This window comes from Manis pentadactyla, chromosome 12 (assembly GCF_030020395.1).
Source record: "Manis pentadactyla isolate mManPen7 chromosome 12, mManPen7.hap1, whole genome shotgun sequence".
NCBI classification, from domain to species: domain Eukaryota; kingdom Metazoa; phylum Chordata; class Mammalia; order Pholidota; family Manidae; genus Manis; species Manis pentadactyla.
In genome coordinates, this window is record NC_080030.1 from 2728194 (window position 1) to 2752105 (window position 23912).

Genomic DNA, 23912 nt, shown 5'->3' on the forward strand with positions numbered 1-23912 from the left:
TTCTTTTAACTGGTTGTGCAGACATTCACCTCTGCGCCTCTACGTCACGCCTGTTTTGCCACGTTTAATTTTTCCGTTTAGTACTGACTTCCCGCCAGGACAAATTCAGCATCAAGCCAGAAGTCTGCTTTTTTAATTTGCTTCATTTTCACCATCCGCATCACGGATCCAATTCCCAGCCCTTCCTGGGTTGTCTGAGCCGGTGGTTTCAAACTCAGGCATCCGAATGGCCCTGGGTTCTCATGGAGGCCGGAAGCCGAAGTTGCCACCTGCTGAGGCAGGAGGGCTGCCGGGGCCTGAGAATCTGCATTTCTAACAAGCCCCTGGATAATGCTGCTGCTGTTCCAGGGACCACGCTTTGAGGACCACGGGTCTAAATCTTCCCTCAAGACAGAGTCAGGATGATTCAGGGGTTCTGTGCATGGTATGTGTCCAAAACCTCTTCCTGGAGCCTTTGTTTGTTTTAAAGTGTGGTAAAATAGACATAACATAACATTTACCATATTAGCCATTTTGGGTACACAGCTCAGCAGCACGAAACACATACACATGCTGTGCAGCCGTCCCCACCCCCCATTTTCCAGAACTCCCCATCTTCCAAACTGAAGCTCTGTTTCCCTGAAACACTAACCCCCAGCCCCCGGCCCCACCACCCACTTTCTATCTCTGTGGATGGGGCTCCTCTGGGGACCTAGGAGTGGATTCAGACAGGATCTGTCTTTTTGTGTCTGGCTTGTGTCACTGAGCACCGTGTCCTCGAGGTCCATCCACGCTGCAGCAGGTGTCCTTCCTTGTTAAGGCTGATTACTATTCCAGGGTGCGGATGCACCACACCGTATTCATCCATGCACCCATCAGCTCCCCGGAGCCCTTCCACTTCTCTACTCTGGCTTGGCTCTTGTGACAGGGCACGCCTCACCTGGGGGCTCCCTTCACCCCAATTCTCGGTCTTATTCTCCATCTTTTTCCTTTCTTAACTGTCTCCTTGTTTTGAAGGGGAGCATTTCTGAAGCATCTTTCTGATCCCTGGGTCCGAGTGTGACCCACTCCATCTTCCTGATTCCCCATCATCCCAGCACCCCAAAGCCCAGTCTCGCCAGCTTCCCACCAACCTCACCAGCACCCCAGACAGTGAGGAGGGGCCACATGTCTTGAGTCAGACAGGCCTGGGTGAAAACATCCCAGCCCTTCAGTAGCTGGGTGCCCAGATTCCTGCACTTGCCCCCAAGCAGAAATAATTAGTAATAAATAATGCTACCAAGCACAACATTTATTACTCCCAAAATCCTGACCTCAGAATTAATAACCACCTAGCCATATCATTAATAAATGTACCATCAGACTTTAATGACACTATTAATACAATTGTTCTTAGTATGATACATAGATCACTGATTCACTGCATGGATCTTTGTGATTCCCAGAAAATGGCTTCAGCTCTCTGAGCTCCTGTTTTCTGGTTTGTAAAATGGGGATGATAATTGTTCCCATCTGGTTGATCAATATTATAAAATATTTATTGTCTTTTAGGTGTTATGTTCTTCATAATATGATTATTACTTGTATCTTACTTATTATTATAGTGTACATGATATATATACTATGTAATATTTGCAGGTTACATGTTAATATCGTGTATGCTGTAATAATGCCACATTAATTTTTAACAATGACATTGTCTATCATATTATTATGTATGATGGATATATTGTGCACAATAAAAATTAAGCCTATGTATTGTTATATTGCAGTTATTATTTATACTGAAATATGTAACACTAATGTAGGTGTTATTGTAACACGATGGTACGTAGTTTGCTAATTGTAGTATTATTTGTGGTTATCACGCATAACGTTAGTACAGAGAGAGTTCCCAGGACCGGCGCTGGCGCTGCCCTTCCACCCTCGGACGCGTGGCGGCGCTCGAGGCGCTCCCTCCTGGGGCGCACTCAGGCCCCGCCCCCGGTCCCCGATTGGCGGTGCGTGCGGTGCGCGAGGCGCCGACCCCGCCCACTGCCCCGCCCTCTGGTCGCCGGCGGTTGTTGTTCGGCGGCGGCGGCCGCAGCCTGGCTTGCAACCTCGGGCCGCCAGCCCGCCAGCCTACCGGCCGGTCCGCTCAGCCATGGAGCTGGAGGTGCCGGACGAGGCGGAGAGCGCCGAGGCAGGTGCAGGGACCGTGGAGGCGGCCTGTGCCGAGGAGAGCGGGGAGGCGGCAGGTAACGGTTCCGGTCTTCCCCCGCTACCCGAATGGGCCTGCCTGACCCCCCCACCGCGGGCCGCCCCAGCGCCGGAGGGGCGTCGGGACCCGCCGCGCTAGCAGGAGCGTTCCACTCGGGGGCGTCCGCGGGGGGGACGGGGCGCGCCACGCCGGGGCCGGGGGAGGGGGAACGGGGCGCCCGCCTGGGGGTTCCTGGGAGGTGCCGGGGCGCCCCCCGCCGGGCCCGGGAGGATGGATCGCCTGCTTAGGGGCTTCTGGGCGGCTGTGGTCCGGGGGCGGGAGGCGCAGGGCCCCGTTATGGGCGGCTGTGGGTGGAGGCAGGCGGGCAGGACGGATCCTCCTGTCCGCGGGTGTCGGGGGGGTGAAACCTCCACTTAGAACCTCCTGCTGGGGACGCTCGGGGGCGACAGCTCCCCTAGGCTTGGCGAGGGGCTGTTCGCGGGCGTGGAATGGTGGAGAACCCCTGTTCCTAGGAGAGGCCCTGCCTCCTAGGCGGGGCCTGGCAGGGGGTGACACTGCCCTAGATGTGCCCCCTGCCTGGACCTCTCCTCTAGGCCGCCCACCCCGGGGGTACCGGCTTCGAGGCCTCACGCCTCCCCTCCATAAGCTGTCACCCCTATGGGCACATCTTACTAGTCGGGGAGGGAGGGTCGGGGTCTTTGAGGCCGTATGGGTCAGCCTCCTACCGACGAGCTCATCTCTTTGTGGAAGTCACCGGACCTGGTTTCCAGTGCACTGACCATCTCTTGCTTCTCTGGGCCTCAGTTTACCGCCCTATAACAGGAGGGGGCAAAGGCATGGCATCTGGGGCTGCCGGCAGTGCCAGGGTTGTAAGCAGGTGTGGAGGAGGCCCTGGAAGCCTTCTCCCTGGACGCTGGCTCTGCTCCCAGCAGAGCAGGTGTGGGGAGTGGGGGGCCTCGCCCAACCCTGTGGGCTGTGGCCGGCCTTTCCCTGGGGCAGCTGCAGCGCTGAGCCACTGCCGGCAGGAACTGCTCCCTCTCTGTCGAGGTTGCAAGCTCCCAGATGGCAGTTTCTGCAATTCTCTGCTTCCCCCGGGGGTCCCTTGCCTGCGGGGTCCCTGTAGACACCCACAGGGGCATCCATCCTCCGTCTGGCCCTGGCCCTTCTGAAGCCTCCTTGGCAGGAAGGAATGTGCCATGCTGCCGGGGATTTGGGAGAAATGAAGAGAGCGCGCGCACGCGCATGCTAGCACAGAGCCTGAGCCAGAGCTCTCTTCCCCGCTGCCATCTGGAACTGCTTGGTGGGTGACCTGGTTCACTGCCTCCATCCAGTCTCCTTGCCCTCGTTCTTGGCCGGCCCTGTGCCCTGGCCTGGCCAGCAGCAGGTGCTGTTGAGAGGCCTGGCTGAGGTCTTTTCTCAGACCCCTGACGTCCACCGTCAGCCCTCTGGCCTGGGCTGGTCACAGGCCAAAGGGCCCAAGGATCAGGGAGCACAGGGATGCCGTTCAGCACACACTTGCTTAGCCGGGGGGCTCAGTGAGCCAACAGGGCGGAGCGGGTGACGTGGCCGGGCCTGCCCTCCTGCACTGTCACGCTGTCACGGGCACACACAGCCTGCACAAGCCCGACTCCCTCGCTGATGGCTGGTCTCCTCCGTGTAACTTTGAGAGCTGCCTCTTCCCCGCACACCTGCTCCTGAGGGCAGTCCCGGGAGGTGTGGGGACAGGTGGGTGCTTTACCTGCAGCTTGTGCAAATGTGTAAGTCCCTCCACAGGCCTACCTATCACCCTGAGGGCTCGTGCCACGCTGGGGCGCCTCCGTCTCGGCACTGTTCATGTTTTGGGCCAGAAAATTCCTTGTTTTGGGGGTGGGGAGCCGTCCTGGGCACTGTGGGAGCCAAGCAGTCTCCCTGGCCCCTCAAAACCAGGAGCACCCCCCCACTCCCTGCCCCAGTTGTGGTGACCACAAAGGTCGCCGTGCATCGCCAGAGTCCCCTGGAGCTATAGTCGCCCCAGGTGAGAGCCTGTTCTGCGACCTGCTTGCTTTTTATCCTGAGTAATCTGGATTCTCTCCCCCACATCAGGATCAGTTATTTTTTTTTAGAGCCGTGGTTAAGAGGGTGAAAACCCTGCTGATCCTGCCGGGTTCCACACCCCTGCTGTGTGACCTTGAAGGGCAGCCACTGTGGCCTCTCTGAGCCTCAGTGTCCCGGTCTGTAAAGTGGGTGATGCCCGTGTCCCGCATGGGTGTGTTGGGATGTGGGGGGGCAGCCACTGTGGGCCTGAGCCGCTGCTGCCTGGGATGCTGGGACCCCCTTTTGCTGTTACTTGCCAGGCCCCAGGGGTTCTCGGATTTAGAGCAATGGCAGGCCTGCCTCCAAATGGCCGGGTCAGGAACAGACAGGTTGAAAGTGACTATATGATGCCTGATGGCTTTCCAGAAATGTCTGATTGGACCGAGAAACTGTCTCCCCACCGTGCTGCCAGCCCAAATGCTATCAGCGGGGTAATTTGGGCCAGTCTGATGGGAGGTGAAGTGGTATCATGTTGGTGTTAGAATGTGGTTTCTTTAAACGCCTTGGCCCCTTGATAACAGGGCCTGGTCCAGAAAAGGCCTGTCGGGTTCTCCAGCTCCTGGGGACTGGATCTTGGGAGGGCTGGGGGCTGGGACGCGCTCACGGGGCCCGCTGTGGAGGCCTGAGCTGTGGTCTGGTGTTTCCAAGCTGCTTCTCTCCCATCCTTCCTGCTTCCCGGGTATCTCGGAACAGTCGGCTACACTCCGAACCCCCGGCCCCCCTCCCACATGTAAGCTGGTGACAAATTATGTTGGCTCTGCCTTTAGAGTGGACCCGGAATCCACCCACCTCTCCCCCTCCTCTGCTCCACCTGGCCTGGTCCCCCTCTCTTCCTGTGCTCTCTACAGCTCATCCCAGAAGGCTCCCATTCAGAAGGCCTGACTCAGGCCTCTACCCACAGCCCTCCAGGGCTCCCACCTCCCTGGGGCCAAAGCCCAGGTCATCCCCACAGCCCACCAGCCCTGCACGACCGGCCTGACCCCTTCCTGTCCTCCCCTCCTCCCTCTCCCGCCTCACTTACTCTGCTCCAGCCCCACAGGCCTCCTGGCTGCTCCTCCCACATGCCAGCCCAGTGTTGCCCCAGGGCCTTTGCACTTCTGTGCCTCTCATGGAATGCTCAGCCTCAATATCTGTGTCGTTTGCTTCCTTAGCTCTTTCGGGTTTTGCTCACATATGGCCTCCTCAGTGACCTCCCCCGTTATCTAGGGAAGCCTGGAGGAGGGGCAGGAAGATGCACAGCCTCCACCCGGCGTGCTCAGAGAACAGGGGCTGGGTGTCCCTGTAGGCCTCTGTGGCTGTGAATGGTAATGGGGGAGCTGAAGCGCCCTCATCCCCTTGTCACGCCAGCTGTGGGCCTGGCTGCAGAGAGCTCCCAGTTGGAACTCTGCCCTGGCTGCATCCTCACGATGCAACATTGGGCACTTTGACCCCTGGCGGCCGGATCCCAGATGCATCCCCTCCCAGCTGGGCACCCCACCTCTGTGCCTGTACCTGAAATGGGCATGATGGCTGCAGGTGGGGCTGCGGTGTGGACCCTTAGAGGGGCGCTGGCCAATGGCATGTGGGTGTGGGGTCCGCATAGGAGCTCGGGCGTTCCACACTGTAGCTGCCTCCGCAGACCCGGGCACATGCTGCATTCTGCTGTGGGTGTGAGGCCCTGTAGCTGCCTCCTGTCTAGGCCTAGGACATGCTCCTTACACAACTGTCAGCACCTGCCGTGGGCAGGTGGGGTTCTGGGTGTGTGGGTAACTAAGTGACCTGGGGGGACTCCTTCCCCGCTCTTATGGGCCTCTCGGATTCAGGGGGGGTCAGGATGCGGTGGCGAACAGGTAAACAGACAAGACCAGGGGTCAGCAGACTGGTCCCAGGCCAAATCTGGTCCACTGCCTGTTTCTGTCGATAAAGTTTTATTGGCACACGGCCCTGCCCATTCACCCTCCTGTCCGTGGTGCCGTTCCTGCTGCAGCGGCAGAGCCGAGTATCAGGGGCAGAAACCTCGTGGCCCGGGAAGTGGGACATGTTAACTGTCTGGTCCTTTATGGAAAATATTTGCTGACCCCTGAACGAGACCATACATTTACAGAGGGGCCCGGGCCCCGGGGGGTCTCAGCCCCCAGGTCTTCCTGCTCCCACAGTCTGCACGGTGACAGGCAGGTGAAAATCCCACTGGGATTTGTTGGCTGTGCTCACTGGACAGTGTGGCCGAGGGCAGGCTGCCCACGTGCGGGGATTACTGACCTCAGGGATTAGTCATGCCCCCCCGCACTGTGCCCCCAGGCCACCCTGGAGGGCAGGAGTTCAGCCTGAGAGGCCTGGGCCAGTGGGAGCTGTTTGGGGTCCTGGCCTCTGGCTTTGGCTGGAGAAAGGGACCCCAGCATTTTGTTACAGCTGCTTGCTGCTCTGTCTCCCATACGCACATGTTCACGGCCCTTATTCTGGAGGCGTGGGGTGGTCTTGAAGGTCTGGGGAAGTGGGGTGCAGCTCGGGCACTTGTGTACGAAGTGCACACACAGCCATGCTCCTGCCAGGTCCTAGGAAGCAGCTGGAATGAGGCAGGTGAGGCCCCGCGTGTGTGCGCGGTTATGCAGATGTGAACGACGAACGGAGACACGTAACAGGACCAGGGCAGATGAGTGGAGCTGAGAAGGGGCGAGACGGGTGTCGGGGGCCGGTGAGGGGCTGTGCATCGCAGGGATGGGAGGGCGTCCAGACCGAGGGGACATCTGAGCAAAGGCCCTGGGGCAGGGCCAGGCCTGGCATGCTGGGGGAGCAGAGTGAGGAGGGGGAGCGGCAGGTGGCACAGAGCACGGGGCTGCAGGGAGGTGGGAGCCTGCAGGGCTGTGGCAGAGGGGAACCTGGTGCGGGTGCCCACGGGCGCCTCTGGTCACTGCAGGGGTGGCTGGGTGCAGCATGGCTGTGTGATGCCCACGGTCCCCTGCATGGAGACGTGGGGCTCCTGGACCCTGAGTCTGAAGCTCGGGAAGAGTGGAGGTCGTGTGGTGAGGAGTCGGGCGGGGCATTGGGACTTTGGCAGTGTTCTGGGCAGGAGGCTGCCGCGTCCTCCCTGGGGTGTCAGCACGAGATGGAAGTGACTGTGAAGATGGGGTGGGTGGGTGGGGGGCGGCAACCACAGGGGAGGCAGTTGCTCGTCTGATCCAAGCCTGTGTCCTCATCTTTAGAATGGGGTCAGGGCGCCCTGCCCTTGTAGTTGCGTGGAGACCAGGTGGGTCAGCGGTTAGAACGGCCAGGCCCCTTGGCACGTCCAAGGTGGTGGCCGGGCCAGGCCTGGGCTGCGTGCTCTGCTCTTCGGGTGCTCCTGGGGAGCTGTCTGACCCCCGGGAGTTGGTCATAGGGGCCCCCAAAGCGTCAGAATGCCACACAGTACAGGAAATGTGCAGGCAACGCTACCCCAGAGCGGGACAAGCCGTCCTGAGCTCCGGCCCTCAGCACCAGCGCGCCTTCTCGGGTGTTTACGCAGCGACATCGCTCGATTTGTGTTTATCCTACGTCAGTCAGAGTTGGAGCTCTTTGTGTATCTTTTCCTTGTTAATGTTTACTCTTTGATTTATTAAAAATGTGATCCAGCAAAGAGAGCAGTAAATGTGAGATGCGGCTGCTCCCTGCCCTGGTCCCACGGGGCCACACAGGGCGGACTGGTGGGGGTCTCTCCCCTGCTCCATCACCCTCACACTATTTTCGTTGGAGCTGGAAAATGGATCGCCTCCCGCTCTGGAGTTAGGGCCATCGCAACGGCTGACCCTCTGCCTTTGCTCCAGCCAGTGTTGTGTGTCCTGTTTCCCACCCATCACAATTTCACCCCAACTGTCACTCCTACACTAACCACACACGCCTCAGGGCCCCTGTTTGATTTCCCGGGAACTATATAATTGTATCTTTCCCGTATGCATTTGCTTGTTGGTCTTTTTCTTATTGATTTGTAGGAACTCTTTATATATTAAGAAAGGTGTTTTTCAAATCTGTGGTACCCAGGTGAGAGTTTTTTTTCCCATCTTTTCATGTAATGATTATTAATGCCAGCAGGTCTTTTTGTAATGTCACATTGTATCAACCTCTCCTTTTACGGTTTCCCTGTTGGGTTTCCAGGGTGGAAAAGGGTCCCTGCTCCAAGGTCACAGGTTCTTCTCAGATTTTGATGGTTCCCCATATTTTTTAGCGTTTCAAGTCTTGCTTTATTTGGAATCCATCCTGCCGTAAGGAGTGTGAGGGTTTCATGGTCCTAGGTCTTCCCAGACGGCTCAGAGTCGCCCCAGCCCTGCTCTGCTGCAAATCTGCTTTGCTCCCCAATGTGAGATGCGCTTATGCTATACCAGATTCCTGTACGTGGATGGTCTATTCCTGGACTTCCCATTCTGTCCTGCCCCTCTGCCTGGGCTGTCTTGCAGCTGGTGTGTCTTAAACTATGAGTAATAACAGGCTTTCTGCAAGAAAGCAACAGACCTGCCACCAGGAGAAGCCAAGATTTCTGTCTCACCCTCTGATGCTGTGGAGGTCATGACCCTCATCGCAGATGTGTCTCTGAGGTCATATACACTTTCTCCCTGTATATTGTCCTTCTTTTTTTTTTTTTTTGCTTGACTCATTTTTAAAAAAATTTTGGTATCATTAATCTACAATTACATGAAGAACATTATGTTTACTAGGCTTCCCCCTTCACCAAGTCCCCCCCACAAACCCCATTACAGTCACTGTCCATCAGTGTAGTAAGATGCGGTTAGAATTACTACTTGTCTTCTCTGTGTTGCACAGCCCTCCCCGTGCCCCCCACACACATTACACACGCTAATCGTAAGGCCCCCTTTCTTCTTCCCTGCCCTTATCCCTCCCTTCCCACCCATCCTCCCCAGTCCCTTTCCCTTTGGTAACTGTTAGTCCATTCTTGGGTTCTGTGATTGTGCTGCTGTTTTGTTCCTTCAGTTTTTCTTTGTTCTTATACTCCACACATGAGTGAAATCATTTGGTGCTTGTCTTTCTCCGCCTGGCTTATTTCACTGAGCATAGTACCCTCCAGCTCCATCCATGTTGTTACAAATGGTAGGATCTGTTTTCTTCTTATGGCTGCGTAATATTCCATTGTGTATATGTACCACATCTTCTTTATCCATTCATCTACTGAGGAACACTTAGGTTGCTTCCATGTCTTGGCTATTGTAAATAGTGCTGTGATAAACATAGGGGTGCATCTGTCTTTTCCAAACTGGGCTGCTGCATTCTTAGGGTAAATTCTTAGAAGTGGAATTTCTGGGTCAAATGGTATTTCTATTTTGAGCATTTTGAGGAACCTCCATGCAGCTTTTCACAATGGTTGGACTAGTTTACATTCCCACCAGCAGTGTAGGAGGGTTCCCCTTTCTCTGCATCCTCACCAGCATTTGTTGTTGTTTGTCTTTTGGATGGCAGCCATCCTTACTGGTGTGAGGTGACACCTCATTGTAGTTTTAATTTGCATTTCTCTGATAATTAGCGATGTGGAGCATCTTTTCATGTGTCTGTTGGCCATCTGAATTTCTTCTTTAGAGAACTGTCTATTCAGCTCCTCTGCCCATTTTTTAATTGGATTGTTTGCTTTTTGTTTGTTGAGGTGCGTGAGGTCTTTATATATTTTGGATGTCAACCCTTTATCGGACATGTCATTTATGAACATATTCTCCCATACTGTAGGATGTCTTTTTGTTCTGTTGATGGTGTCCTTTGCTGTACAGAAGCTTTTCAGCTTGATATAGTCCCACTTGTTCATTTTTGCTTTTGTTTCCCTTGCCTGGGGAGATATGTTCATGAAGAAGTTGGTCATGTTTATGTCTAAGAGATTTTTGCCTATGTTTTTCTCTAGGAGTTTTATGGTTTCATGACTTACATTCAGGTCTTTGATCCACTTCGAATTTACTTTTGTGTGTGGGGTTAGACAGTGATCCAGTTTCATTCTCTTACATGTAGCTGTCCAGTTTGGCCAGCACCATCTGTTGAAGAGACTGTCACTTCCCCATCGTATGTCCATGGTGTCCTTTTTTTAACCCTGTATTTTGAGAAGTTCTGAGCCTGCAGAACAAGTTGCAGGGATGGTACTGACCCTGCAGACCCACCCCTGGCGCCCCAGCCATCAGTGCCCTGCTTTCTCCTGCCCTCTGAGCGTGTCTGGGGTTTTGCTAGGCCGTTGGAGAGATGGCTGCCGACAAGATGCCCTCTTGTCCCTGAATATGGAAGTCCTGCCAGCCCTCACTTGCGGTAGTCCTGTCTCTGACGTCGCTGCATGCCCTGAGTGGGAGGATACTGAAGCTCCCGGCAGAAAGGCAGGTGGGTACCTGCCAGCCTCTGTCTCCACCGATCAGTACGTAGCCTTGGGTCACGTGTGGTTCTGTTTGAAATGCCTGATTTTAATACACTTTGTTGACCCTGACTTGCGGCAGCAGTGCTGTAACTCACGCCTGATTGAAGCTGATCTGACACGGCACCTTCTCTGGGGCACGTCGCAGCCTCCCAGGCTCGGTGCCAGCCAGCCCCTGGGCCCTGGCCTGGGCCCCTTCTAGCAGCGACCTCTCCCACGAAAGCACCTTTGGGCCATGGTCCTCAGGAGACCCTGGGATGGACATCTGTGTGCAGACAAGGGCAGCAGCCTGACGGCGGGGCATCCCCTGGCTGGCCCCAGCGGGTAGCATGTGGGGTGACCCCGTCTGTTGCCCCCCTGTGTGTGCCTGCAGACCACCATGACTGCCTCGTGAGTGTTGATTTGAGGCTACACACAGGGGGGTCTGCAGACTGACAATCACTGAGTAATGGGCGTCGACTGCGTCCCCTGCAAACAAAGCTGTTCTCTAGGGCGGTGGCCAGGCAGGGTAAGGCTGCAGCCGCCCGCTACAGGTTCACCATCTGATCCCATATGTCCTTACGGCAACCTTTGCCCCCTCGCTAGGATTCGATTCAGGATCACGCGTGGTGGTTGGAGACCCAAGGGGGGCCTCTGAGGGCCGGGGACTGGACCTGCACCCTTCCAGGGCTGATGGTCCCTGTGGACCCTGACCCGCTGCCTGAGTCCCACCCCCCTGCAGGGTTGAGAGTGAGCCGCCCTCCCCACCTTGCCTGCCTCCACCTGGCACAGCCCTCCACCTGCTCCCCAGGTACGCCCTCCTTCCAAACCATCCTGTGCTGGTCCCCGCAGGCACCCTGTCCTGTTACCAGGTGGCCTTGGCACATGCCCCAGCCTTCCCGTCCTCTGGGGGCTGCCCGGGAAACTCACGTGACCTTTCATTTCTTTTCCCTCCGTGGGAAATGGCATGGACGCAGCCCAGGCCCGTCCCCTCTGTCACCAGCCTCTTGTGTGTAAGGGCTCCGATTTCTCCCTGTCCCTGCCGACACGCGTCATTGTGTTCGGCTCTCGCCGTCCTGGAGGGGGTGGGTGGTGCCCCCAGTGGCTGTGATTTGCATCTCCCTGGGGACCAGCGACACCGAGCATCTTCTCACTGGCCCATGAGCCATCTGTGTGTCTTTCGCGGAGAAGCGTCTGTTAGGACCCTCCGCCCATCTTCCCGTTGGGTCGTTTTTCTTTCTATTACTGGATCATGGGTGTTCAGCGTATTTCTAGATAAGACCCCCCTATCAGATCTGTGAATTGCAAATGCTCCCTTGCGTCCTGGGTGGCCTCTCCCTGTCTCCCTGGTGGCTGTGAAGCATGAACGCCTTGATTTGCGGATGTCCCGGTCTGCTCCTTTGCCGCCTGTGAGCTTGTTGTACCTGAGGCCACAGCCACCCGAAGCCCGTGGGGACCTGCCATTCTCTGCTGCATGAGGGGGTGCTCCTGTCGGCAGGGCCCAGCCGCCCATCTGCAGACCCCCGTCGTCCCGTGCAGGGTCATCAGCTCTGGGCCGATCCACGGCTGGTGGCTGTGCCCGGGTCCTGATTGTGGTGGCTGCGCGTTAGGCTCCGAGGGGGGAGCTGTGAGCCCCCCGGGTCTTATCTGCGTTTTGCCTTTTAGTGTTGAGTCTCTGTTGGTGTAGCCCGGCGCCATGTCCCTCTCTAAATGCTGTGTGACTGTCCATCATGGCATTCTAGTCACTCGGGCCTCCGGCTCCTCAGCTCTCGTTTGAGCGCCTGCTGGGTGCCAGGCCTGGGGTGAAGCTTGCAGCGGGTGGAGCTTGGAAGGATCTCAGGCAGAGGCCAGCACTGGTGGGCCAGTCCTTGCTGGGCATTGCGGGTGACATGGTATTCACCCAGCACCCGGATCGAGCACCAGCCTGGCCTGGCTCCAGGAAGGCCCCGGTCTGGGAGGGGCTGCAGATGACCTGGGCACCAGCCACGGGAGTCCTGGTGACAGTGGTGCAGGCCTGTCCCCTCTCTGCTCCAGCCACACGGGCCTCTTGCTCATCCCCAGCCCCACACACAGATCCTGGTCCAGGCTTTGCACCAGCTCCCCTCCGCGGGGAGGCTCTGCTGGCTCTGGCGCCCCCTCTGTCCGTGACCCCTGGGGATCAGGTCCGGGCGGCCCCGCTCTTCCTGGGGTCCTCAGCAGGTGGCCTGGCTGCTTGGAGCCTCCGCTTCCACCTCCGTTCAGTGGAGGCGGTCGTGGCCCTTGGGGTGTGAGGTGAGAGCGCACAGAGGAGGTCAGAGGTCAGATGTGCCGGCCCCATGGGGCACTGGGTGGGTGCCGGCTCCCGTCCTGGGCTGCGTTCGGGCTGCTTTCTTCCCGGCCCTGGAGCTGCAGGCTCAGCGGTTAGACGCGGGGCAAGGTGGGTGGGCCACGCTGCTCGTGGGCCTGGTTGGGGTCGCCCGCCTGTCCCCCGGCCGTGTCCTTCAGCACATCTGCTGCCCAGCGTCTGGCTGGGAGAGGAGCTGCCGCCTCATGAAACGGGGCGGGTGTGGCCCTGGCCCAGGCCCCCTGCTGGCCGTGGGGCCGAGTCCGCAGGGGCCCCCAGCTGAGTGCCAGCCTGCCCCGGTGCCTCCCGGCCTTGTGAACCCAGGTGTGGTGTCTGCAGCCCAGCCCAGGCTGCTGGGGAGTAAAAATATATCTGGGAAGGAAACTGGGCCAGGAAACCTCACACGTTGGTCCTGAGGCAGCGCGTGACCCTCTGTCAGCGCCTGTGGGGGCAGGTGCGCCCCAGATGAGGGTCCTCCGATCCGGCTCCAGCCTGCTGGCCCTTCTGGGTGCAGGTCCGCCTGGCCACCTGCCGTCCCTCGGCTCCATCCCCGTGCCCAGGCAGATGCTGCCAGGGTGAGTGGGCACCAGGCTTTGGCCTATGACCCGCAGGCCCTGCCCTGGGACCTTGGAGTGTCAGCAGAGAGAAAGTGACCCTGGTGGGGAGGTGGGGAGACTGAGTTCTTACAGCCCCCCAGGTCCAGCCGGGCGTGAAGCCCGTCACCCCTGACCTCTTCAGTTATTCCAGAAACATTAGCGGTCAGCAGGCTTTTCTGGGAGTGTCGGGTGGTCAGGTCTGCATCAGAGACTCGCAGACGGCTGGCCGTGGCCCTTGCCAGTGCAGCTTTATGTATAAAAACAGGTGGGCAGGTCTGGTCCGCAGGGCAGTTTGTTGGCCTGAGGCACGGGGCACGCCAACCAATACCCTCCCCCACACACACCTTTTTGCTTTAAGCAGCATGAATTGGCTTTTCTGTCTCAACACAAAACATCTAAACACAGCTTCTCGCCTCCATTTACCCCTCCGGAGAGGAGGAGCAGGACAAACATTGCTCAGAGTAGTCCTGTGGGCCACCTGCCAGGCATGCAGCCCTCGCGGGATGTGCGGCTCATCCCCACCGCTCTGCCCCTGAGGCTCTGGCATTGCTTGCCCTCGGCCTCCTTCAGGCAGCCCTCCAGGTTTCTTGCTCTCTGGGTGCTCACTGAGGTCTGCTTCGTGACCATTGCTGGGCTGGTGCTGGGAGACAGGGAGAGGGGGCCTGCTGCGTGGAGCTTGCACTGAAGGTGGGACTGCAGCGTGGCGTGTGGGAAGGGGAGGCAGGCCCAGGTGCAGGAGAGGGCCCATACCGGGCCACCTGGGTCTCAGGACTTGCTGGGGAAGGTGTGTCCCCGGAAGGCAGTGCCCCAGGCAGGCATTCGTCAAGCAGAAGGCAGGTGGGGAGGAGGGGTGCAGGCAGAGGCATGCCCAGACCCAGGGCTGTGTGCAGTGAGCAGCAATGGGGCACTAGTCTGGAGGGGCCGCTGGGAGCAGACGGGTGGTTGCTGGGGGCCCCAGTGCGGCCTGGATGTGGGCTGCCCTCTCCCCAGTGTCCAGACCTTTGGAAGCGGAGCAGCCCCCTGCCCCCATGGCATGGGTAACATCGGGCAGAGTTCCCACCAGAGGCCAGGGGCCCTGTGGGAGGCTGCGCCAGCTCAGACATAGTGGGCCACCTGGCACGATTGTGCCAAGCAGAGTGAGAGTCCATCAGCCGACGTGGTGGGTCGTCCCTCTGCCAGGCCAGTGCCGGGCCAGCAGGGACTCTGTCCTTGAGCCCAGGTGACAGGTTCCTGGGGGCATGGTGGGGGGCACAGCCCCACCTGGGCCGAGGGAAGCCAAGAAGTGCTTTGGGAGGAAGCCGCTGGCTGCTTGTGGGGGTGGCCTGCCGGGCTGCAGAGCACGTCCAGGGCCCCTCTCAACGCGGTGAGCCTGTGGGACCCTGCACGCATGCCGGGCACCCTGCGGCCCCGAGGCCTTGGACTCGTGAGCTCTGAGCCTCAGTCTCCCAGTTACACCCGCCTGCGGACGATGGAGGGGCTGGGTACGCAGCTTGCAGGGCACAGACCAGCGAGGGGAACGTGTATGTGTCACAGCTGTTATTACGGGAACTTCAGAATAGCCAGGATCGTACAATTAAATATATATTTATCTACCAGGAAATATTTCAAATACCCAGAGAACAATGTAATGGACACCCATGCCACACCCTTCCCCTCATTGGGCATGTGCTCCAGGCATCTCCTGCCTCCCACTCAGGCACTGCTGACACGGGGGCTGGCTCAGCCCCTGAGGGCTGTCCTGGGCACATGTGGGTGCTCAGCACCCCTGGCCTCACCCACTCAGTGCCAGGAGCTCCCCCACTGTGACAGCCACAGGTGTCCCCAGACATCAGCCAGTGTCCCCTGGGGTAGGGTGGCCACCTACAGCTCTCTGCCCTCTGCCCTGGCCTCCGTGGGTCCCCCTGGGCCCTTCATAGAAAGGGTTTTGCTGACCTGTGACTTAAGGGGTAAGCAAAAGATTTGTTTAACCTAATAGTGATATATCAGTGTCTTTTATATTATTCTGTGCTTTTCTGGGCACTTAAAATCTTTTATTAGTAAACATATTTAGACGGAGAGCCTATTCCCCCTGGAATATTTTATCCCCAAAACAGGGCCCAGCACCCCGGAAACCCTCACTGAGTTACAAGTGACTAAACGAGCGGAGTGTCGCCCAGGAGTTGGTCATGGGGCAGTCTGTCGTTCCTTACCTGACCCTGCTCACCGTTTCAGGTGGGCGGGGATAGATGCGAAGCCCTGGAGACAAAAAGTATCCTGCAGGAAGGAAATGGCTTGTGGCCCCCAGACTTTTTCTGAGACTGTCCCTCTTTTCTGGCTTTCTAGACCAGTGCCCAAGGTGGCCGGCAGGTGGGAGCGTCCTCCTCGGGCCGGGGGTCACCCGCCTGTGGGACTCTCCCTGGGCCCGGCTTGGAGCCCCTCTGGGCCAGGGCTTTGTTTCCCACAGGCTGCTTCCTCCTTGCAGATGGGATGAGCACCGGCTGCACGCGGGGTACTGCTCTAGGTTCTGGTTGTCACCACCCCCAGAGCGTCTGGCCTAGTCCTGGTGCCCCTGCCGCCCCCTGCCTCAGTGACGGGCCCCTGTGTGCAGCCCCGGGGCACGGTGGGGGGTGGGGGGTCTGAGCGTCCCCTCCCGGTCTGATGCCTTTCGACCTGTTCTGTCTCATCCCCACCGCATTCCAGGAGGCGGCCTCCGGGAGTGCCACTCTGTGCCTCCCAGGAAGGAGCACGCCGTAGAGAGGTGAGCTTCTGATGCCAGCGGGCGCCGTGAAGGAGTGAAGCCGGTGGGCCGCGAGCATGCAGGGGCACTGCTTGTAGCCAGCGTGGCCAGGGAAGGTCTCTGGGAGGGGGCATTGGAGCCGAGACATGAAAGGCAGAGAACAGGAGCCCGCCACGTGGACAGGCAGGGGTAGCGAGCTCCAGGCAGAGGGCACAGCAAGTGCACAGGCCCTGCGGCAGGAGCCCTCGGTGAGGCGTGGTTCGTGAACGTGTCTGCAGCCCGTGGCCGTCGTGTCCGCCTGCTGCCTGCGGGATCCCTCAAGCTCCTCAGCAGAATCTGCTAAAAAAATGTGTTTCTCCAAAATACCTGGCATTGGAGGTCAAAATCCACCTTTAACCTGGAGGAAAAAGATTTTAAGAAGATTTTCAACTGTACTGAAACGTTGCAAGAATCGGAGAGCGGACACTCGCTGCTCACATCTTGACTGTCCAGTTGGCGTTTTGCTGTGTTTACCTCCTCCATCCCTGCCCTCTTTCCCGCCCCCCACGCATCCTCCCGCTGCCACCCCGTCAGCCTCCCTCCCTCTGATTGTTCAGAATCTGCGCGCTCCCCTGTGAACACTTCAGTGTGTATCATTAACTAGAGTTTGGTGTTTTCGGCGTTTTTGAAATGTTAACTGTGCCAGTCAGCTATTAACTCCAGACTTCTTAGCCTTTCCTGTCCTCATATGGGTGGTAACAGTCAGACCACGCAGAAGTGTGAACGCTCCTCCCTCCTGCCACTGCACAGTGGCGACACCCAGATTCACACCTATTCAGTAGAATCACACCAGGCGTGACTCTGGCGAAGGAACGGTTAGCAGGCCACGGGGTTCTCACAGCCCTGGAGTCCAGGGGACTGGCCGAGGTACAAGTTAACATCTGCCAGGTGCCAGTTAACCCGTGTGTGAAGTTGGGTGAAGGCAGCTGCGTAAGAGCAGGTGGCAGGTGCAAAGGGCAGACACTCCCCGTCCTGCCTCTTCTCGAGGCACGTGCGGTGTGACCTTGGGTTGGCTGCTGGCCACCTTGCTGCAGTTCGTTTAGTCCTCATGGTTGGTCAGTTGGTTCTCTTGGATTTCCTAAAATGCTGTCTTTTTCTTTCCAACCCCCATGGCTTTCCCTTTTCTTGTCCTACTGCTGTGGCCGGCAGACTGCACTGCCGCTCCGGCCGCACTCTCCACCTGCAGTCCCGCCGAGGCGCCTGCCACAGGTTTTGCTTTACACTTACTTTCAAAGGCAGTACTTAACCTGGTTTTCTTTTTGTTTCCTTTGTCTAGTTTCTTAACAGTTTTCTTGACATGATATTCATGTTGAATTTTGTTGAATGTTTTTCTGGATTTGGAGATATGATGATAGAATTTCACACCTTTGACTTTGGGTGACTTCCTGAATCTCTCCAAACCCTGGATTCCCCATCTGTACGGCAGCAGTAATGAAATGAGACCATTAAATCAGTGGTCAGGCCCACAGGCGCCCTTTGGCCGTCCAGGCAAGCAAGGATGCCGGCTTTCTACTTCTAGACCTGCTGGTTTTTCAGGAAACCCAGGTTTTTCTCCAAGATGTTGTGATTTGTAAAGTTGGCTCAATTGACACCGACACTGTCGGGTAGAAGGGAAGCCCAGTGTGCCTGGTGGCAGGACCCAGCCAGGTCCTCGCTGAGCACGGGCTGTTCCCCCCGCTGCCTGTACCCCAGACTGGGGAGGCTGGCCCCATGGCACTCGGTCAGAGTGGAGGCCTGGCCTGTGCGTTCTCATCAGTGGTGTCTGAATCCCCTGCCTCTCCAAGCCTCAGTCTCCCCATCTGCAAGGAGGCCTCCATGGGGTCACCCTGTGGGGTGTGCCCGGCCCCCCCTAGGAGCTCAGGTCTGGATGGTGTTGCTGTTTTCAACACTTAATCAAAGGGTGTTTTGCCAAAGGATTAGAGTAGGGGGTTTCTTCTGGGAGCGATTCGGTCCTCAAGGGGACGCTGGGCAGCGTTTGGGGATGTCTGTGGTTGTCACAATGGGGGAGCTCCTGGCATTGAGTGGCTGGGACCACGGACGCTGCTCAGCCCCCACGGTGCCCAGGACAGCCCCAGAGAACGACCCAGCCCCATGTCCACAGAGCTGATGGGGAGTGAGTGGGCTCTGGGGGCGCCTGTGGCCCCCAAACTGTGTATCAAGCTCTTCTCTAGCGGGGAGAGGCCTGGACCAGGCTTCCCGGAGGGTCACAGCATGGGACTGCTGGTCCACCAGGCGGGGTCTGCGTTAGTGGCTTTGATCCAGCCAGATGGTGAATCTGCATACGCGGGATCAGCTCATCGAAACCTCGGACTCGGCCTTGTAGTCTTTTTTCATTGCTCCAGCAGGTGGTTCAGCCTGTGTTTTATGCAAGTCTTGGGGGAGGACAGGTGGGAAGTAAAGGGTGAACTGGGTCCCCCCCAGCCTGGGGACTGCAGCTCCCCGAGGGCCGAAGCCTCCCTGTGGTCTGGGCCTCGTGTCAGAAATGATGACGCCAAGGCCCCGTGTTCCCGTTTGCAGCCGCGCCTGCCAAGAGGGCTGGAGCCCCAGAAGGTTCCTGGTGACGCATGTCCCCGGGCAGAGTGTGTGACGGAAGAGTCACATCTTTGTTATTTTTTTGAGTTAAAGTTCACATACAACAAACTTCACCACCTTAAAGTGAACAGCTATGGTTTTTAGTAGACAGTGACACAGCTGTGCCTCTGTCACCACCGTCTAGTTCCAGAACATTCCGTCCCCCAAAGCAGGCTCCTGGCCCCCACGAGCCCACGCTGTCTGTGCATCCGCCTGCTGTGGACGTCCCACAGGAGTGGGGCCACACCATTGTCTGGCGTCTCACTGAGCACCATGTGTTCAGGGCCCGTCTGTGCGCGGTGGCTCCGCCCCCCTCCGTGGCTGCGTGGGGCCGCGGGTGTGGATGTACCTGATGCTTTTTCGAATGTAGGAAATCTGAGCTGGACGTAGTAGTTAAAGGCTCTCACTCCTTCCTCTCCCCGCAAGAGTCCCTGGCAACAGGTCCTTCTGTTTCTTTCAGAAATGCTCTCATGTGGACACGTGGCAGCTGCTCCGTCAGCTGATGCCATGTAACAAAGCACCCCAGGGCTTAGTGGCTTTGGACAGCTGTTTGGCCGTGGCTTTGTACCTGGGCCGGTGAGGGTCGGCCGGGCACCTTGCCTGCGCTGTCCGTCGGCTGTGGTCAGCAGGGGCATGGAGTCTGGGCTGGCCTCTGCGCCCACAGGCCCGGTGCCTCAGCCACCCTTCCCCGCACAGCCCCTGCCCCAGGGACCTTCCGTGGAACTCAGGCCTCAGGGCTCCTGAGGGTGGGCTTCCGAGCTGCCAGCCACTCTGTGCCTCCCCCCATGTCCTGCTGCTCAGAGCTGGTTACGTGCCCACAGAGGCACCCCTGGGCCCTTCAGATCAGCCAGGGAGGGTCTCAGGCATGGCTTGTGTGCGTTCCGTCCGCCTTGGTCCTGGTGGCCAGGCCTGGGGGTCCCCAGTCCCACTGTCCGGAGTGCGCAGCCTCCCCTCAGAGCCCCCGCTCCGGTGGTCAGAGGCCCACGTAGCAGGGCCCAGGCCCAGCCAGGTGGTTCCGGCCAGTCGGGAGCGAGCCGGCGCTGCTCCCAGCTCCCTGTCTGCTGCCTCCCGTGTCGTCTTGTTGCTCCGAGTCCCGGAGGGCCGGCCCCATCCCCGGCACCAGGCGGCCCCCACCTTGGGCAGAGGCCCCACTGCGGGGGCTTGGCCCTGCTGCCTCCTGACAGCTTCCCGTGACCCTGCTCTGGGTCCCACAGCGTCTGCCCGTGGGTGCGGCCCACCTGGTCTCCCTGCAGCGGGAAGGGGCAGCGGGAAGTCCCAGAAGGCGGGGGGATGGTGAGCGACCCTGGAGGGGCTGCCTGGGCAAGTGGGGGTGGCAGCCTCTCAGAGGGGGTGACATTTGAGCCAGGTTTTGGGTGAAGCCAGAGAGCAAACCCTGTAAGAGGCTTGGGCAAGGAGGTTCAGTGGGCACAGCCCCGCAAAGGCCCTGGGGTAAGACTGGGCTTGGTGTCTGGTAGGGGTAGGGTGAGAGAGGAGCAGGGGCGGTGGAGATAAGGGGGACAGTGAGGCTGTCTGTGTGGGGTCTGCCCCTGTCCAGGTCCTCAGCCCGGCCCTCCCTGGGCTGCAGGCTCCCACCCGCTGTCACCTGGCCATGTGGGCACAGGGCCCTCCCACGGGCACATCTTCCCCCCTCACCGGCTGGGCTGGGGGTCAGCACCCTGAGCTCCACGCCGCAACCCCCTTCCTCAGGTTGCTGCTCTGGGCAGCCCCCGGGCCCCGCAGGGTCACGGGCGAGGAGGTCCCGCTCAGCGCAGCCGGGTGCACCCCCAGCCCCGGGGTCTTGGCGTGCACTGGTGTTCACCACAGTCGGGGGGGCGGTGGGCGCCGTCTCCCCACAGGTGGGCACAGGGCACCAGTGCCCCCCCCTCAGTTCTGCCTCCCTGGGTGTTGGACATGTGCCCCCCCTCAGCCTCCTTGCCTTTTCTGCTCCCTCCCTGCATTTCAGTTTCTATTTTTTTCCCCATTAGTCCACATCCCTGCTTCCCATTTTCACTTTTTGGGGCCTAGGCCTGTGTTCTCCGCTGAAAGTGGGGTGGTGCCCTTGCCGGGGGTGATGCTGTTCAGGCGTGCCCTGCTCAGCCTGGTTTCTGGAGCCTCTGCTGTGGTCCAGGCTTTGTGCTAGGCCCCAAGGGTGCAGCAGCCTTGAGAGCAGGGCCTGCACAAAGGCCCTGGGGCAACACCGGGCCTGGCCGGTGGGAGGAGCGGCGAGGAGGCCGTGTGGGCAGAGAGCGAGCCAGGGGAGAGGGAGGGGACGTGGGCAGGGAGGGGCTGGGGCTGGCGTGCAGGGCCTCAGGGACCGCCGGGAGGACTTGGGCTCCACCCCGAGGTGGGAGCCTGGACGACTGTGGCCCCCCACCTGACTCGGGTGCCTGCTGGCGCCCTCTGGTGGTAGCTGTGGGGAGGGCGCGCTGTGGGCAGGGTCTGCGCCGGGCTGGTGCGGCCGGGTGATGGGGCTGAGGTGGGTGGATTCCAGGTAGGGTGAAGGTGGAGGCAGGCGGTTTTGCTGAAGCGCAGATGTTAGGGCCCCTTCCCTGGGTCCTGGGGGCCCGCAGACCTTTGGGAACTTGCCCTGCCTCAGTTTCCACATCAAGTAGACCCTGCTCCTATGGGAAGACAGACTGATGTCAGCAGGGGGGCGCGGCCTGCAGGAAGACGGCTGTGGGGGGCATGCCCAGGTGGGGGCTGCGTGTGGGGCGGGAAGAGCTGGGCCAGAAGGAGGCCCTGGGCTGCGCCCACCCTGCACACTGAGGAATTAGGGCTCCGAATGGAGCCCCGAGTGTGAGACGGCCATTCTGTCCCTAGGGAAGCTGGGGTGGCCGAGGTCACCGGACACAAGCGGTCAGAGCAGCCAGCCGAGGGCTGGTGGTGGGCCGCGGAGGGGAGCCTGGCTCCGGAGCCCCCCGCCTGGCAGCTCGGTGGGATCTGAGGACACCTGCCCAGGGAGGCAGAGGTCACACAGTGGTGGGAGGCGGGGGGTCAGCGCCTGCCCCTCGTGGCTGGGCTGCAGGAGAGGCTGGGGGACGGGTCTCACCGGAACAGCCCGGCCTGGGCCCTGGCGGGAGCTTCCACGTGCCCCTGCTCACCCTGCGCACACCCGGCGGTGCCCGGCCTGTCCTCCCCCCTCCGCAGCCCCGCTCCCCATACCCCAGGCTATTTTTAAAACGATTTCCTTGAAAACAGGGTGGCTCACTCTGAAGGTAATTGGTCAGTCCTGGCCTGGGAGGAGCTGCCTTCCGGGCTGGCTGGACGGCCTGCGGAGGGGCAGAGCGGGGAGGTGACCAGGGAGGCCGCCGGGGACCCTGGGCCGAGACCCGGAACTGGGGACTCACTGCGGACTCGCCTCGCGGCCCCAGGCCCTGCCGGGCCCCCAGGCCCTCCTGTTCGCTCGCCGCGCTCACGCACCCGGGTTCTCCCGCGGCGGCCACCAGAGGGCGCCCGCGAGCGCCTGCGGCAGGTTCCCCCCAATCTGCCCACCGCCCTCCAGGCTGCCACCCGGGTCAGAGCCCAGGTCCGCGCACCGGGAGCCCTTGAGGGCTGCGGCCAGGTCCGCCCCGGTCACCGCCTGCCTCCCTGCGGCCTCGCGCGCGGTGGACACCAGGGCGGGAGTTTCCTACTGCAGCTGTAACGGGGGCGCACGACCTGGCCTAAGACCACACCCAGTTCCTGCCTCACGTTCCGGGGTCAGAGGTCCTGGGGCAGGGCGGCTCCCCCAGGGCCCCGGGAGAACCGTGTCCTCTTCCAGCTTCTAGAGGCGCCGCGGCCTCGGCTCAGGCCCTTCCTCCGTGGCCAGCAGGGCTGCGCCTTCCCGTCTCTCGGACCCTGACCTCCTGCCCCCCTCACAGGGACCCTGGGTCACCCCGTCTCAACATTGGTGACTCCCACGGGCAGGGCCCTTCACCTTTGGGGTCACACCGACCTCCACGTCGTTGAGCTAAGGCTCAGCCAGGGCCAGTGGTCGGCCTGAGGCCTCCCCGCAGGAGCCCTGCGGGCACAGTCCAGAGCAGTGGGGGGGCTCCTCGAGGGTGTGGGCAGGAGCCAGGGAGCTGTCCTAGGCTGGCAGGCAGCACCGCTTCAGCCCGGCCCTGGCCACACCCGCTGACCGCAGTCACCTGGGCCCTCCGGGGGGGGGGGGCGCGCTGTCCACCCTCCCTGCCCACCCGGTCCCCCGACTCCTTGGAGGGAAGCCCTGCCCCTGGTGGCTGGGGGGTTCCGTGCTTTGTCACTCAGAGGCACCAAGGGCCTGGTCTCTAGGGCAAACAGGGGTCAGTGTCTGGTCCCGCTGCCGCATCAGCCTGCCCCTTCTCTGAGCCTGTTTCCCCCACTGGGCCCTCACGTGCTCTGCGGGGACGCCAGGAGCCGCGGGGAGGGTGCCAGCAGCCACATTCTTGGAGCCCCATCTCGGGTGGGTGGCCCTGCAGCTGGGGTGGGGCTGGCCGGGGCTCCAGTCTGAAGTGTGTCTCTTTTCTCCCTCAGGTCTGGCCCCGAAGAAGACGGCCCCAACAGAGGTGAGAGTCCTGTGGGCCCCGCCTGCCCCTCCCACCCAGCTCAGGGGCATCAGGACTGTGCCCGGCCTTCTGTGCAGTACGCTGCCTGCCGTGCCCTGCCCGCATCCTTCAGGGAGGGCAGAGGCTGAGGACCCAGCTCTGGGGACCAGGGTGGCCTCCTGGGCATCCCATGTCCCCTTGGGTCCTGGCCTCCTCTCCCAGGAATCCCCCAGCCATGCTGGTTCCTTCTGAGGCTTCGTGGGGACCCAGGGGGGTCCTGGCCACAGGGTGGTGGGCAGGACGAGGGCAGCAGGCATGCCAGGAGGGCTGCAGAGCAGGCCACCGATTCCTGAGGACAGCCCGCTAGGCGGCCGGCGTGCAGAGCACAGGTGTCCCGGGGCTGCCTGCAGCTGTGAGAGGGCATCACAGCCGGGCTGGCGGCCAGAGGCCCACGTGGCTCTTCGGATAGTGGCAGGGGCACAGTGAGGGGCACAGTGGGTGCTTCTTAAATGTCAGTGACAGGCACAGCCACCAGAGGGATGCCAGCCAGGCCCTGCCCACGGGCCAGTGCTACCACATGTGTGTTCTGGGGTG

At 60.1% G+C, this 23912-nt stretch overlaps 1 protein-coding gene across 4 annotated transcripts in view; it reads left to right on the plus strand.

The window, feature by feature from the left end:
• Window positions 1-2014: 2014 nt before the first annotated feature.
• PIP5K1C (phosphatidylinositol-4-phosphate 5-kinase type 1 gamma) overlaps window positions 2015-23912 on the plus strand; it is a 52389-nt gene continuing 30491 nt past the window's right edge. For 3 of the 4 annotated variants that reach the window (XM_057489651.1, XM_036890800.2, XM_036890801.2), the window contains exons 1-2: window positions 2015-2216; window positions 23308-23339. In XM_057489651.1, the coding sequence (XP_057345634.1) occupies window positions 2123-2216; window positions 23308-23339 (126 nt within the window). In that variant the 5' untranslated portion in view covers window positions 2015-2122. Of the gene's footprint in view, window positions 2217-22338; window positions 22515-23307; window positions 23340-23912 lie in introns of those variants that run through there. The other variant, XM_036890802.2, reaches the window with a different exon arrangement.